Source organism: Agelaius phoeniceus, chromosome 11 (genome assembly GCF_051311805.1).
Source record: "Agelaius phoeniceus isolate bAgePho1 chromosome 11, bAgePho1.hap1, whole genome shotgun sequence".
NCBI lineage: Eukaryota > Metazoa > Chordata > Aves > Passeriformes > Icteridae > Agelaius > Agelaius phoeniceus.
The window spans coordinates 12241489-12258291 of NC_135275.1; the positions used below are offsets into that span (position 1 = coordinate 12241489).

Here is a 16803-nt window from a genome sequence, read left to right on the forward strand (position 1 = left end):
TGTTCCCCGGGATGGGGGCTGAGCCGACCCGCCTCCCGCCGGGGGCCCGGTGCCATCCCCGGAGGGGATGGACGCCCACCCGCCGCCCAGCCCGCAGGGATGGCAGCGGCTCCCGCCGCGCCAGCCTCACTCACCGGCGGCCAGAAGTAGCAGCAGCAGCAACGCCGGGGCCCGGTGCAAGGGCTGCATGGCGGCGGCCGCTGCCCTGCCGCACCGCCTCTTCACGGGGAGCGGGGCCGCCCCGCCGCCCGCCGGGCTCTGCCCCTCGCCGCCGCGCCCGCCCGCCGCCCGGCCCCGCTCCGCATCCCGCCGCCCGGCGCCGCCTCCTCCCGTCCTCCCGCCGCCGCCGCCGCCGCTCCGGGGGCGGGGAGCCGCCAGGGGGGTCCGCACTGCCCGCCGGCCGCGGGGACCGAGCGGCGGGCCGGGGGCGGAGCGCAGCCCTCCCTTCGCTCCTGATTCCTGCCTGCGGAGCCGCCGCCCACCCGGCCGGCGCCCCCCGGCCCCGGTCCCCGCACGCCGGTCCCGGTGCCCACAACGAGTGCCGGCGGCGCGGCTGCTTGCGCCGGGCGCGGGTGATGGGCCCTCGCCGCGGGCAGCGGGGATGCGCCGGAACCCGCCCGGCACGGACAGAGCCCCCGGGAGGGCAGAGCCCCGCCAGCCGCAACACCGGGGCAGCGACGGCCCCCAAAGCAGAGACCCTCCGCATCCGCCTGCTGACCTCTCTTTAGCTGTCCATGGCTAATGGAGCCGCCGCTTCTCCCTCGCCCCTCAGTTCCCACCTCACTTCATCACCTAGAAAAACTTCTCCCGCTGGGCAAATACCTTTCCCCACCTCTGGAGGCCATCTGGTCCAAGCCCCTGGTCAGCTGGGTCACCTACAGCCAGTTTCCTAGGACCATGACCAGATGGCTTTTGAGTATCCCCGAGGTTGGAGACCCCACACCTTCTCTGGACAACTTGTGCCACTGCTCACACTTACAGTACAATGTGCTTCCTGATGTTCAGAAAGAACCTCCAGTGTTTTGGTTTGTGTCCATTGCCTCTGGCCCTGTTACTGGGCACCACTGGAAGGAAATGAGGCCATGGACACCATCAGTACCTTTATGGTAATGGCACATCACTGGCTCACATTTTATTTGGTGTTGCCATGACCTCCAGGTCCTTTCCTGCCAAGCTAGTTCCCAGCTGGGTGGCTCCAGCATATTCTGGTGCGTGAGATTGCTCCTCCCCAGGTGCAGCCCTTTGAAAGCCTTGCTGGACTGCAGGAGGTTCCTGTCAGCTCACTTCTCCAGCCACTTGAGGTCCCTCTGGATGGAAGCTTGACTCTCTGGTTTATCAGCCAAATAAAGATATGCAGATATGGAGCCCTTCCCAGATTTGTGTTGGGATCCTGAACTCCACCATTTCATGCAGCCAAGGCTGCCTTTGACCTTCACAGCCCCAACGAGCCTCTCATTGCTGCTTAGTATGAGATCCAGCAGAGCATCTCTTCCTGTCCGTTCCTTTGTCACTCACTACATCCTGAGGCTTGGGGTGTTGCATCTGTTTTCTGAAGCTGGGTCTGTGCTGGAGCCTCTGCCCTAGCAGGGACAGCTGCTTTGACACCTGCTGGGAAAACCATTCCATGGTGTGTCACCACCATCCCCAAGACTGTCACATTGATACTAACTCAGCTGATGTCCCCTCTTTCATGCCCTTCTGTGCAAACTGCTGTGTGCTTTATTAAAAAAAAAAAATCTGTATTGCAGCAGTTCTTGTGTTTGTAGCTCTTGGAGCAGTTGTGGTGGATAGCACAGCAAAGGAACATGCTGAATATCCTGCCGAAAATCATTATTACAGCAACAAGACCAACTGCTCCAATTACACTAAATTTCAAATTAAACACATCTTTAGTTGCCTCAGGGCACAACATTACAGTAAATGACTCAAGCAAGGGCTTTGTCAGACAGGTGTCCAAGAAACAAGGCTCAAGAGGTCCTGCATACCACAGCAGTTGTGAGGGAACACGTGCCAGCTCCCTGCACTTCAGCCCCTCTTGCCAGCTGGATGAACTACAGCCATCCCACTCCCCTGCTGCAGGCCTGCAGCCTGTGGCCCCTCAGAAAAGCTGTGCAACTCTTGGTTCAAGGCCACAAATATAACGTGACTCCAAACCAAAGGACCCAAAAGCATCCTGGTCCTTTCTCACTGGGCACTCAGCTCATGATTTCAAGTTTTCCTCAGCAGTGGCTAGGAACCTTTCTCTTTGGTTTCAAAACAGCTTTCACACATTCTAGGAGGGCAGGGGATGCTAAAATCCAACACTGCAAGTTCCAACTGAGGAAACAGCTGTACTGTCATGGTCTCAGCAAACGTCTTTGTGCTTACAGGGCTTGTACTGTGTGCCAGGTACTCTGCCTCTCCCATACAGCATATCACTGAGACAGCAGGACATAGATCTGAGGGTGATCAGGATTTTAAATTCAAGCATTCTTATTCCTTAAGTAACTGTTCATTAAAAACACCCCAGAGTCTTTATTTCCCTGTAAATAAATTGATTTTTGTTGTTGTTGTTGTTTGAAGAGTGAATCTCCCGAAAGAAAAATTTATGGTATTTTTTTTTCTGTCATGAACTTGCTGGTTTTCAACAGCTAGAGAAAGGTGTCAACATGCCATAACCTGCTGAACTCTGTAATGAATCAGACAGCCACCTGAGGGTACTTGGTATTATTGATACTGACCCTAGCAGCTCCTAGGAGGCTGGCCCTGGCACATGTCACCCGTTTGTGCAGTTGCCAGCCCCTTTTTGCCAGCTCTTTCTTTCCATCATCTGCTCCAGTGCTGCAACTTCCCCCAGCACAACCAGGGCAGGTAACAGACTGGCTGCACCCCTTCCCCAGCCTGGCAAGGCAAAGCTGACAGGCTTGGACCAAAGTACTTGCTTTTGGCTTCTTTTAGACCACATCCATGCAGGGCTCTGAAAGTCCTTTTTATCCCAGAATCAATGCAGCCCCCAGCCCCCACCAAGCAGGAAATGCAGCAGGAACTACTGAGCTGTCGTTTACCCATTAGATGAGATAAAAACACTTTAGTGCACTGAGATTCTAGCCCAGGCATGGCATTTAATGAATGCTCTTGTCATTTTTCACTTTGTTGCTGGTAATTTGGCTGTCTTTGCATGCAGGTGGCTCACTACAAGTGGGTAACTAAAAGCCTTTCAGATCTCCTGACCCTGCCACATCCAGCTCCCAAATCTCAGAAGCTCATGGCGCTCCCTGGATTTATTTTGACATTATACATCAATCTCAGGCTGAGCAACAAAGGGGGAGTATGAAAGGAGAAGATACATCTTAGGCAAGAAAATTAAATAAAATTAGAGGCAACATTGATCAGCCAGGTCAGTGCTGCCAGTGGAGCAGAAAACAGGCGGCAGAGAAGGGCAGCACCAGCTCTCTTTAAACAGCAGCACCAACTTCCACCCAGCCCCTGCATCTCCATTTCACACTCCCTGGAATAGGTGCAGCTGGCTTGGCTCCCTTCTGAGGCATTGACAGCTTTATAGTCAAAGGCTTGTCATTTCTCATTTGATCTCCCTCCAGCCTCCCTACCTGGTGTATATTCTCATCCGATGTTCAGAGCACTGGTAAAAGAGGCTTTACAATTGCACTAAATGCTTTTTTTATAGCTGCTTCAAAGCTGTTCAGAAATTTTTCTTGGTATTACCATTATCTGTGCTTTTCTGTTCTTCCCCAAAATTGTTCAATTTCACAGTTACGTCTGTTAGGCAGAATCAGAAAGCAAGTGTGTATTTTAGGCTGGCAAAACTGAAAATCCTTCTGCTGTCTCCCCCTGTGAGTTACTGTAATGGCTTTTGCCTTAGGAAATTCAGCCAGCTTTCCCATTTCAGTGGAAGGGTCACATTTTGTTCCAAGATGCCTGCAAACAAATACTACAGAGGTAGAGGAATGAGGTGATAGCTAAGGGAAAGAATTTGGTGACTAAGCTTGTCAATTAAAAAGAAACTAACCACAAAATCTAATCTCAAGGGAATTTAACTTATTTTGAAACTCCACATGAAAAAAAAAGCAGCAACTCATTAACTTGAAATATGCTGGTGAGATGTTTTATTGTCCTAAATACAGCAAAACTGAGTTCATCTGCAAAGGTGAAAGTGATCTATTGCCTGTGCTCAGCAGAGCATAAAGTAAACAATAAGCAAAACAAATAAACAGTCATATGTTAAGTACTGGCAGTGCTACAAAATGCAAGATGTCACTAGCACCAGGAAAAGGGTTTAACCCTTCTTTCTTTGCCCACTGACACTTGTCAAGGCAACAAAAGGTGATCTGTGCCCATTCTTAGATCAGAAGGAAAAAATGGGCTGTTTCCATTACCTTGATTGCCTGCTCTTTGGGGCAGAGGCTGGGTGACACAGCAGGCTTGTGGCACACCATGCAATTTAACACAATCTTCTATACAGCCTTTTGGCATCTCATCCCTCCAGAAGAGGAAAATTCCCTGCCCTATCCAGCCCCTCCTTCCTTAGGCACAAGGAAAGATTTAACTTCTCCCTTTTTCCAGAATATGTGAATTTACTTCAGAGCCTCTGAAAAGCTTTGTATAAGCTCATTTGCTGACTTAGCCTTTTTAATTCTGGGACACCATGAAACCTTTTGACTGTACCAAGCAGGGGCGGGTACCTGCTCTGTTCCTGCACAGCCCAGGCACGCAGCCATTCTCTGGGCAAAACACACAGGTCCTGCTCTCATCCAAAATCCTGCTGGGGAAGATCTATAATAAACACTTCAAGAGGAGTGACTGGAGAAACTAATGCCTTCCAGAATAGGCTGTAATTAGAAGAAATTCTGCTCTGTTTAGAGCCCCAGCAAGATTTTCTCTATCAGTTTGGGACTTTCTTCATCTCTGCATCAGTTTGTTCCCCTTAAGGGACAGCACACTGCCCACCTGGGACACAGTGCGGCTGCCAGCCCTGCTTCCTTCCCATCCCTGGTGTGAAGTGCAGGGCAGAACAAGCACAAGTTGTGCTTTACTTCCCCATTTCCACATGCCCCTGCTGCCTCCCACCCCTCAAGGTTCGTGTTTCTCTCTTCACTGAAGTGGAGCTGATTGCTGCATTAATAGCCACTCTGACAGCAAACCTCAGCGGATTCTTGGAGGGCAGAGCAAAGCAGAGCTCTATTGAATTTGATTAAGGGGCCAGAATAACCTTTAACAGAGTCACATGGGGCAAGGAGGCAGACAGCTCTCCAGCTGAAATCTCACCCCAGTTTCCTCACAGCCCAGGGGACAGGGCTCCTCACTTGAGGAGAATGGCAGCCAGGTCACACTGCTCTGTCACAGCTGGTGTGCAGAGGGGTGGTCACAGCCCTCCATTTACACAAGTCAGGAAGGAGAAAGGAGTACATCTCTTTGGGGCCATTCACATCATCTAATCTGGACCTCTGCACAGCTTAGAGAACCCCTTTATCTCTATGTTGAGCTCATCAACTCAGACAGTAAACAAATTACTTTCTGGAAGGGATGAAAAATCTGCAGAAATGAAGATGTCATGAGGGCAGCAAGCCTCAGATCTTCTAAAGCTTTTAGCTGGGGCAGAAGGACAAGCAAGATAAAGCCTAGTAAAGCCAAGGGGTTGATGACAAGGCACAGGAGGTTTAGTCTGAGCTCTGCCTGTTTTAGAGATATAACCAGAGCCTGAAGAAGTTACTGTCAAAGCCTCATTGTACCAGGTTTGAGGAGCTTTAGAGATATGACTAGAGCCTGAAGAATTTACTGTCAAACCCTCACGGTACCGGGTTTGAGGAGCACACAGCAGGGAGCCGAGCACAGCAGCCAGCAGGACAGCCACAACAGTACCCAAGACAGATGAGCAGCTCAGAGATGAGACCCACATTGAACCAGAAGTCCAGATCCTCAGAGAAGCTCACAGTGATGAAGCCAGACCAACACCAAAGCAGTCAGTCCCTAGGTCAGAGTCAAGGTCTGTGATGGCAGCCATCATCCAGGAATCACTTGGCAGTTCCACAGTAGTAGAAGATGACCAAGATCAGGAAGGCAGTCTATGGACCACAGCCAAAAGCAATAGGTACTTTGAGCAGGCACAGGGAGACACACACCAATATTTTCCCCCTCAAAGCTCACATAAGCCCCAGGTGAGCTTAAAAAGAGCACCAGGCCATAAGTATGGATAGAGGGCCAGGAGAGCCTGGTCAGGCTTATTAGTACCCTCAGAGCCCAGATATAAACCTCTCTCCTTGAACAGTGACCTAAGAAGGTGAGGGGGAGTTCCTATCTTTTAATGAGCAAAGTATTTTCACTGGGTAGAAACCAGAGGTGGTTTGTAACTTTTCTTACTAAACTGCAAAGGCTAATGTCATCTTCAGAAAAACTATTTTAATAGCTGACTAAGCTGGAATGTGGGTATATATTTTCAGAGTGGAGGGATCAGCCTGTACCTGAAGAGGGCTGGTAACTCTTGCCTCTGAGGAGAGCCAGTCACTGACTCATAGGCTCTACTGGTACTCCTACATATGTGTTTCTGTGGCATTTAATGGGACTGAAGCTCTTCAGCACCTCTTAGACAGGACAGTTACTGTCAGATCACCCTGAGCACCAGATCACCCAGAGAAGAAACTTGGCACTTCCTCTGGGTTCCCCCAACAGCCTTACCTCTCCTTTAGAAAGAAGTGACTTGCAAAATGAGCAGGAGGGAGCACAAGACTTTCCAAGGTGCTTTTGCTGTAAAAATGCAGAGCTCAGCAGCCCCTTAAGGCTGCTCACAAATGTTTAGTAAGGCCAAGGGGCATGCTGGATGGCTGGAATCCTTGGCAGACCAGTGCTCCAGATAATGGAGACATTAAATCAGTGATGGCAGCAAGAACTGCATAATAGATGCAAAATACAGCAGAAGCCTGATCCAATTTTGGCTCTGCTTTGTTAAGTAGAAAAGTATTTTAGGAGATGGAAAAATACTAGGAAGTTCAGAGTGCATCCTTGCTGCAGCACAGTAGGAGATGTAGCTGTTTGCAGTGACTCACCTGTATCTGTGGACACACATCTGCTGCAAACATATTCCCATACTGTCTTCACATGTTGGAATTCAGGTGAGTTGAGGTCAACAAGGGCAGAGCTGTAAGCACCTGAAACAGCCCTCCTGGCTGAACTGGACTGGGATGTCCAGCCCTCCTGGCTGAACTGGACTGGGATGTCCAGCCCTCCTGGCTGGACTGCACTAGGGTGGGAAGATGCCACGAACCAACACAACTGCTGCATCCTCAGCACTGTAGCACTGGGAAAGCTCTTGTCACCCAGTTTCCAGACAGCTCTTTAGTAAACACAGTGGAGATGGACAGAGAAGCTTCCAGCCAAGGTCTGGCATGGGAGAAAGTGAAACACTGTGGGTCCAGAAATGCTGGATATGCTAATTTTTCCAAGAGGTTTTGTCATTAATTTGGGGAAAACCACACATTACTGAATGTAGACTTCACCTATTCAAGGGGCATCTGCCACTTGACAGGCAAACTCAGAAACAACCACTGGCACACTGGATGAGCCCATGACTTGCAGATGTAGTGTGTTGCTTTATGATCACAATAAAGGCATAAGCTAAACTCTGCTAGTATGAATGGAAAGCCCTTCCTGCAAGCTTTGTCTCTCCCTTTTTCCCAGCTCACACATGCTGATTGATTAGCTGGTACCTGCTGCACTTGCTCATACAGCCCCAGCAGGTACACTGTTTGTGTGTTTGTTCTGTGCCCAGCTCAAGTCAAACTGTTTATTATGAGATGCAGAGAGCCCTGCTGCTCTCTCAGGAGTTTGCACACAGCATGTTCAGACTAAACTGCAACAGGATCTGGCCCATCATGCCCTTTTCAAATCCAGATGCTCTTTCAAGCCTTTGCCAACAACCACAGTCCTAAGAGGAAGATGACCACAAGAAGGGACACCACTTGTCTCCATAAAGCCCTCTCCTATAAAGGGAGCACCTTTATTACCCTCCATGTGAGCATAGGCACAGCCTGCTGTGAACAGACCTCACCTCCCCCAGACTCTTGCCTTTGCCCCTGGCTGCCAGGGGCACTGTGCAGTTTGAATCACAGCAGCAAGAAGCCAAGTGCACAAGCTTGGCTCAACTCAAGGTTGTCAGGGGAGCAACTCCTCAATCCACGAGTGGGGCTTGGCTTGCTGAGCTCCAGAGCCCTGCAGCAAAACCCTCCCTACCTTCAGCAGGAACATGGCTCCTGGCAAGGCAGCCCCTGCTCAGAGCAGCATGTTTTCACCCATCTGCACCCCTGTCCAGACCAGACACCTGATGCTGTCAACAGCCAAAGCTTGCTCCAGGGAAGCTGAAAAGCTCAGTGGCCGTGAGAGGAGGAACATGCCTTCAGACTGGCATTAACACTCCAGTGAGCAGCTGATGCCAGCAGGAGTGAGGGCGCAGCTGCAGGAATTCATTGCACTGCTGGGTGCTGGCAGCACAATGGTGGGAGGGCACACTGCCTTTGTGCTGAGGAGACGGGAGGCAGAGTGAGCAAAATGACAAACAACTGACTCCAGCAACGACATCTCTCTTGTTGCCACTGCTCACTTCATGTGCCAAGTGAGGTGGGACCAGAGCACAGGAGGCAGGAGAAAGCTGTACGGCAAAACTGAATGGTGCCTAACAGCTCAGTCCAACAGCAGGGCAAAGAGTTGGGAAAATCAGGAGTCCTGCCCCACTCCTGTGTATCTCTCAGGCTTCACAACGTTGCAAAGGTTTAGGAAGTATTTTTTATTTCTCCAGTATGACACAAAACCTATTCCCCCTCCTGCACCCAACATTAATTGACACAAACACACCAGTTTGCTTGACAAGCTTTGTTTCATCCCTTATTGTTTCTGGTTTTCCTATCTCAAGGCCAGACCTTCCCCAGCAAGGTAGGTGGGGTCCCACAGAGCTGGGCACAGTGTGCAAGCACTTGCAGCTACTGTCCCCAGGGACAGTCTCTGTGGCCTCTGGCACTGGGGTTTTGGGTGATCCCCAGGTCAGGGCAGTGGAGCCATGTCCTTGGGAGCAGGATGAGGGTTGGGCCCACAGCTGTGCCCAGCACCATGGCTGCTGAATGGGTAACCCCAAATCCAGGGCACACTGAGCTGTTCTTGGCTGCCTGCTGGCCTGTGAGCATCTCCCATGCTGGGGATTTGGGGCTACAGCCCCCAGGATGGGGTGTCTTGCCATCCCCACACCTGGAACCAGGTGTGCAGCCCCTGAGAGCACTGCTGCCTGCACCCTTCCTGCTCTGCACCCTTTCTGCCTGCTTGTCACGTCTGTGCGGGCAGGTTTGGCAGGATGCACCCCCTTTCCTTCACTGCCCTGGCTCTTTGTGTGGGACAAACTGCAAATTTGGGCTCTGGGGGTGTGGGGCATGAAACATGAATCCAGGATGGTGGCAAGGGCAGGGATGGGCACTGGCCCCACAGGCAGCACAGCAAAGGCTCTGTGGGTAGCCCAGTGAGTGCTGGGGGAGTCACAGCTGTCCTGGGCTGTTTGGGAGCAGGGGGACACTGCACATCCTCCCGCAGACTCCGAGCTGGGGGTGATGATTTATTTCTCGAAATGCTGGCTCAGCTCCTCACCCTGCAGAGGGGACGGGGTGTTTTTCTCAGGAGTTTATCCCTCCGGTTCAGCCTGGATGGCTTTGTTTCAGCTCACATTCCAAAATGATTGAAGAAAAGAGCTCTAAGGCATTTCTAAAATAAAAATATGTCAGCAAATTAACAGTGGTTTTAAGGCCCCCGTATTTCTGGGAGGATGAAGCCTCTTTGTGTTCAACCCTCTGGGATCATCACTTGGGCTTCCTGTGTTTCTCAATCTCTCAAAGTAAAATTGACCCACCAAACTCATATTTGTCTCAATCCTAATCCCTGCATCATCCTTCAGGTGTATTTTCTCACAATGAAATTGGAGTAGAAAATGCTTTAGGAAATGCTTTGCAGCCCCTTCTTCCCCAAAAGGGCCCAAACTGCTTTAATTAGGAATGCTCTTCAAGCACAAGGTTTGGATGCAGCCAGTGAGACTCACATTTCAGAAGGACCATCAATGGTCTGATAAAGACACAGCACTTTCAAGCAGGCTGCTGGGACTTAGGAGGATATTTGAAACCTGTTGACATGCAGTTCTAGCAGAAGTGCAAAATGTAATGAAACGTAGTAGAACTGGAAAATGAAATGCTGTTAGACAAGGCTGCTCCCCAAACTGGCTCTGCCTGGATCCAGCTGCCCTGCAGCACAGCCTTCTCCCTTTCTCCTCACTGCCCTCTGCTCAGCACCAACCCAAACCTGGGCTATTTCAATTCCTGTCAGACACAGAGCAGCTGATGGGCAGCAAATGCAGCCTTCCCAAAGTGGCTGCCCATGGCCCGGCCTGCAGGGCAGAGCCCAGGGAGGAGGTGGCAGTCTGTCCTCAGTGGCTTTTCATGTCCTCTCTCTGCCATGCAGACACTGGCATGCATGGCACAGCTCTGTTTTGGCAGCCGGTCCCTTGGCAGGGCTGTGTGAGCACAGGGTGAGCTCTCTCCTCCTTGCTGTGATACCTGGGCTGGCAGGGATGACACAGTGACCTCAGCCAGCCCATGCTGCCTGTGCCATCACCTGGCACTGACATGTTTGATGAAAATCCTTTTGCAAGGATTTTTCTCCTGAGAAGCCTCAGAAAAGAAATGTAAACAATAACAATCTGCTGGCTGTGGAGTGTACTCTTGAGATGGTTTACCAACAGTGGCATCTTGGACTGGTCTCCTGTGGATTGTTTCTACTTGATGACCAATCATGGTCCACCTGTATCAAGGCTGTGAGCAGTCATGGGTTTTTATTATATATAAATAATAAATAATAATTAAATAATAATAATAAATAATAATATTTTTAAATAATAATAAATAAATAATAATAAATAACAATTTTATTTATTTTTAAATAAATAAAAAATTATTTATTTATTTATCCAGCTTTCTGATGTCTCCTTGCTCTTTCTTTATTGTAGTTCTAACGTCTCATTTTCTTTTAATAGAATAGATATCATAAAATAATAAATCGGCCTTCTGAAAGGAGGAGCCAAGATTCTCAGCTCTTCGCTCATCCTGGGGACCCTCAAACAGCACCACAATCACTTATTTGGCAGCACCAAATAAAATAAAATAAAATAAAAATTAAAAAATAAAATTAATTTAAAAGACATAAAAAACAAAATACAGTAAAAACAATGAAGTGCCATAAAGTGCCGTAAAGTGCTTGAGCTGGTCTTGGAGAGCACCAAATAAAATAAATTTTTTTTTTTAAAATAGAAAAATAAAAAAAAAATTAAATAAAAACATAACTTAAAAATTAAAAAAAAAATAATTAAAAATACATAAAAACCAAAATAAAGTAGAAACCATAAAGTGCCATAAAGTGAAGTACCGTAAAGTGCTTGAGCTGGTCTTGAGAAGCAAGAAATAAAAAAAAATTAAAATTAAAAAAAAATTAAAATTAAAATTAAAATTAAATAAAAAATTAATATAAAAATTAAAAAAAAATTAATTAAAAATACATAAAAAACAAAATAAAGTAAAAGCCATAAAGTGCCGTAAAGTAAAGTGCTGTAAAGTGCTTGAGCTGGTCCTGGGCGGCACCAAATAAAATAAAATTAAAATTAAAAAAAAAAAAAAATTTAAAAATTAAGTAAAAAAATAATTTTAAAAGTAAAAAAAAAAAATTAATTAAAAATACATAAAAAACAAAATAAAGTAAAAGCCATAAAGTGCCGTAAAGTAAAGTGCTGTAAAGTGCTTGAGCTGGTCCTGGGCAGCACCAAATAAAATAAAATTAAAATAAAAAAAAAAAAAAAAATTTAAAAATTAAGTAAAAAAATAATTTTAAAAGTAAAAAAAAAAAATTAATTAAAAATACATAAAAACCAAAATAAAGTAAAAACCTTAAAGTGCCGTAAAGTGCTGTAAAGTGCTTGAGCTGGTCTTGGGCAGCAACAAATAAAAAAAAATAAAACTAAATTAAAAAATTAAAAAAAAAATTAAAAAATTAAAAAAAAATTAATTAAAAATACATAAAAACCAAAATAAAGTAAAAATCTTAAAGTGCCGTAAAGTAAAGTGCTGCAAAGTGCTTGAGCTGGTCTTGGGCAGCAAAAAATAAAAAATAATTAAAATTAAAAAAAAAAATTAAATAAAAACATAACTTAAAAATTAAAAAAATTAATTAAAAATACATAAAAACCAAAATAAAGTAAAAACCATAAAGTGCCATAAAGTGCCGTAAAGTGCTTGCGATGGTCTTGGGGAGCAACAAATAAAAAAAAAAATTTAAAAAAATAAATTAAAAAAAAAAATTAATTAAAAATACATAAAAACCAAAATAAAGTAAAAACCTTAAAGTGCCGTAAAGTGCTGTAAAGTGCTTGAGCTGGTCTTGGGCAGCAACAAATAAAATAAAATCAAATTAAATTTAAAAAAATATTAAAATAAAAATTAAAGAAAAACATAACTTAAAAATTAAAAAAAAAAATTAAAAATACATAAAAACCAAAATAAAATAAAAACCATAAAGTGCCATAAAGTAAAGTGCTGCAAAGTGCTTGAGCTAGTCTTGGGCAGCAAAAAATTAAAAAAAAAAAAAAAATTAAAAAAAATTAATTAAAAATACATAAAAACCAAAATACAGTAAAAACCTTAAAGTGTCATAAAGTGCCGTAAAGTGCTTGCGATGGTCTTGGGGAGCAACAAATAAAAAAAAATTTAAAAAAAAAAAAAAAAAGTTAAAAATAAAAAAAAATTAATTAAAAATACATAAAAACCAAAATAAAGTAAAAACCTTAAAGTGCCGTAAAGTAAAGTGCTGCAAAGTGCTTGAGCTAGTCTTGGGCAGCAACAAATAAAAAAAAAAAAAAATTAAAAAAAAAATTTTAAAAAAATTAAAAATTTTTAAAAAATTAATTAAAAATACACAAAAACCAAAATAAAGTAAAAACCTTAAAGTGCCATAAAGTAAAGTGCTGCAAAGTGCTCGAGATGGTCTTGGGCAGCAAAAAATAGAAAAAAAAAAAAAAATTAAAAAAAAAATTAAAAAAAAAAAAATTAAAAATTTATTAAAAATACACAAAACCCGAAATAAAGTAAAAACCTTAAAGTGCCATAAAGTAAAGTGCTGCAAAGTGCTTGAGCTGGTCTTGGGCAGCAAAAAATAAAAAATAATTAAAATTAAAAAAAAAAAGTTAAAAATAAAAAAAATTAATTAAAAATACATAAAAACCAAAATGCAGTAAAAACCTTAAAGTGCCATAAAGTAAAGTGCTGCAAAGTGCTTGAGCTAGTCTTGGAGAGCAACAAATAAAAAAAAAAAAAAATTAAAAAAAAAATAAAAAAAAAAAATTAAAAATTTATTAAAAATACACAAAACCCAAAATAAAGTAGAAACCTTAAAGTGCCATAAAGTAAAGTGCTGCAAAGTGCTTGAGCTAGTCTTGGGCAGCAAAAAATAAAAAATAATTAAAATTAAAAAAAAAAAGTTAAAAATTAAAAAAAATTAATTAGAAATACAAAGTGCCATAAAGTGCTTGCGCTGGTCTTGGGCAGAAAAAAATAAAAAAAAGTAAAAATATTTCAAAATAGAAGAATTAAAAAAAATTAAATAAAAAAACATAACTTAAAATTTTTTAAAAAATTAATTAAAAATACAAAAAACCCAAAAAATATTAAAAACCATAAAGTCCTGTAAAGTGAAGCGCCATAAAGTGCTGTAAAATGCCGTAAAGTGTCGCAAAGCAAAACTGTCGTAAAACTGCCGTAAAGCGCGACTGTCGTAAAAGGTGCCGTAAAGCGCGACTGTCGTAAAACTGCCGTAAAGCGCGACTGTCGTAAAAGGTGCCGTAAAGCGCGACTGTCGTAAAAGGTGCCGTAAAGCAACACTGTCGCAAAACTGCCGTAAAGCGCGACTGTCGCAAAACTGCCGTAAAGCAACACTGTCGTAAAAGGTGCCGTAAAGCGCGACTGTCGCAAAAGGTGCCGGAAAGCGCGACTGTCGTAAAAGGTGCCGTAAAGCGCGACTGTCGCAAAAGGTGCCGTAAAGCAACACTGTCGTAAAAGGTGCCGTAAAGCGCGACTGTCGTAAAACTGCCGTAAAGCGCGACTGTCGTAAAAGGTGCCGTAAAGCATCACTGTCGTAAAAGGTGCCGTAAAGCGCGACTGTCGCAAAAGGTGCCGTAAAGCGCGACTGTCGTAAAAGGTGCCGTAAAGCGCGACTGTCGCAAAACTGCCGTAAAGCGCGACTGTCGTAAAAGGTGCCGTAAAGCGCGACTGTCGTAAAAGGTGCCGTAAAGCGCGACTGTCGCAAAACTGCCGTAAAGCGCGACTGTCGTAAAAGGTGCCGTAAAGCGCGACTGTCGCAAAACTGCCGTAAAGCGCGACTGTCGCAAAAGGTGCCGTAAAGCGCGACTGTCGCAAAACTGCCGTAAAGCGCGACTGTCGTAAAAGGTGCCGTAAAGCGCGACTGTCGCAAAAGGTGCCGGAAAGCGCGACTGTCGTAAAAGGTGCCGTAAAGCGCGACTGTCGCAAAACTGCCGTAAAGCGCGACTGTCGTAAAAGGTGCCGTAAAGCGCGACTGTCGCAAAACTGCCGTAAAGCGCGACTGTCGCAAAAGGTGCCGTAAAGCGCGACTGTCGCAAAAGGTGCCGTAAAGCGCGACTGTCGCAAAACTGCCGTAAAGCGCGACTGTCGTAAAAGGTGCCGTAAAGCGCGACTGTCGTAAAAGGTGCCGTAAAGCGCGACTGTCGCAAAACTGCCGTAAAGCGCGACTGTCGTAAAAGGTGCCGTAAAGCGCGAGTGTCGTAAAAGACTTTCAGGACACAGTGGGGCTTGAGCTCTTTAATGGCCTGCCGGGATATGGCTGCTGTGGAACTGGTCGCAGTTTGTAGGGCGCTGGTTGAAGTCCTTACTGCAAGAGCTATGCCTGCAGCAGCTGCCCTGCCGAGCTCTTCTCTGGCCACGACTCTCGAACGGGACACGATCCCCAGCTCCTCGTCGGACCCCACAGTTCCAGTACCCGCAGTCTTGCCGACCCCCCCCGCGCCGCCCCGCCCCCCGCCCGCGCGCCCGCCCGCGCATGCGCAATTGCTACGACCCGCCGCACCAGCAATATCACTCCGCGCCACCCCGCTGTAGTCTCATCCAACTACAGCGCCGCTTCCAGGATCAGGCGCACGCAGCAGTTCTCTCTCCACGGCCCCACCACCCCACCCCCACTGCTTTCTCCGCAGCTTTCGTACAGCCTGGTCCCGGTTCCGAGCCGCTGCCTGCCGCTGTCCAGCCACAGCCGGAATCCCTGTTCCCTGTCACGCCGCTTCCGCCGCCACCGGGTCTACAGACGGCACCACAGCAGCCAGAATCTGCAGCGTCTTGCATGTATCCTTCCGCGTCTCTCCCTCTGCCGGACCTTGAGAGAAGCCGAAGCACAGTCACATGACTGAGAGATTTCCCCCCCGCGCAGCGCGCAACCCTGCACAACCGATGCCTGATGTCCGTCCGCTGCCACGTCCTGTACCCCCGCCATCTGCTTCCCTGCCTCTGCTGCCGCATCCCGCAGCCGACCCGAGCAGCACCCGGATCACGGCCGCATCTCCTCGAACACCCAACCGCATTTTCCCCTTCCACTCTCCTAGCAGCGAGTGGGACTACTTTGTATCACGATTCGTCCGCACAGCTACATCCGTGCACACAAAGCGTGCAACGAAGGGGGGGGGGGGTGTGGAATATGACAGCTGCTTTAATAAATACAGGACAGACAGAAAATTATCTTGCCCCTGCAAATGCCAACCTTTTGATCCCGACACAAAAGAATTCCAAAAAAGAACTGTTCCCAAACAGCTCCAGAGTCCCCCCGGTCTTTGGGACAGATTTCTCGACGCAAAATGAGACCCTGAACCCTGAAAATCCGCCAGCATTAATCAAAAAATTAGAAAACTCACAAAAATATTTTGATAATTTTCAACTAACAGACTGGCATGAAGTCAAACGCTAGATTTGCAAAGAAGAAAGTCTAAATCCTTTAGCTATGCCTGTGCTATTCAGCCAGCAAGCTGGTGGTCCTAGAACATGGGTGGCTATCTCACCTCATGAGATAAAAATCGTGAAAAGCAATAAGGGACAGTGGTATCTGCTCCCCATATTTTAAGCAAGTGCTGAAAAGTACCCTGGAAGGACATACACCAAATGACTATTAAAATCTTGTTAGTATTAATTCTCACAGACTCACAATATATGCTATGGGAACTCAAATGGAAAAGACTGCTTACAGGGGTACTTAAGCATGTCTGAACTCCCATTTTGCCCATCATTTACCCCAAAATACACAGACAGCAAAGGAGATGGCCAGATGGGCAAATCAAAAGGAAGTCCTACTCAGCTTTCTGAGTGTTTTCTCAGTGAATTCAGTGGACTTGGTGAAAGGAGGCAGCAAAATCCAGAAAGCAGGAGGGAAGCAAGATCAACAGCCACTGTCCCCAGAGGTGGAGGACTTTTCATCTCCAGGTCTAAAGGTCCTGAAGAACATGCAGGCTGAATTTGAATCTGATGCTGCAGCTTATTTCTCAGCCATGCTTATCTCTAGCTCAGACACTGTATATTGCAATGGCATTACTCATTGTTACAAAGGCTGTTTTTCCCTCCAAGTACAGAGTAATGATTATTTGATTATTAGACAGCAGCATCATTCCCTCATTACTGTTTATAAAAGCAGCAGGAGAGAGATACTGCAGTGTGGCTGACAGAATGGGCTGTA

General features: G+C 46.1%; 1 protein-coding gene across 1 annotated transcript in view; it reads right to left on the minus strand.

The window, feature by feature from the left end:
- The window catches only part of PODXL2 (podocalyxin like 2), a 32900-nt gene extending 32257 nt beyond the window's left edge, over positions 1-643 (minus strand). Inside the window, exon 1 of the mRNA XM_054640272.2 lies at positions 135-643. Coding sequence (XP_054496247.2) covers positions 135-189 — 55 coding nt within the window. The 5' untranslated portion in view covers positions 190-643. The remainder of the gene's footprint in view (positions 1-134) is intronic.
- Between the last annotated feature and the right edge of the window lie 16160 nt (positions 644-16803).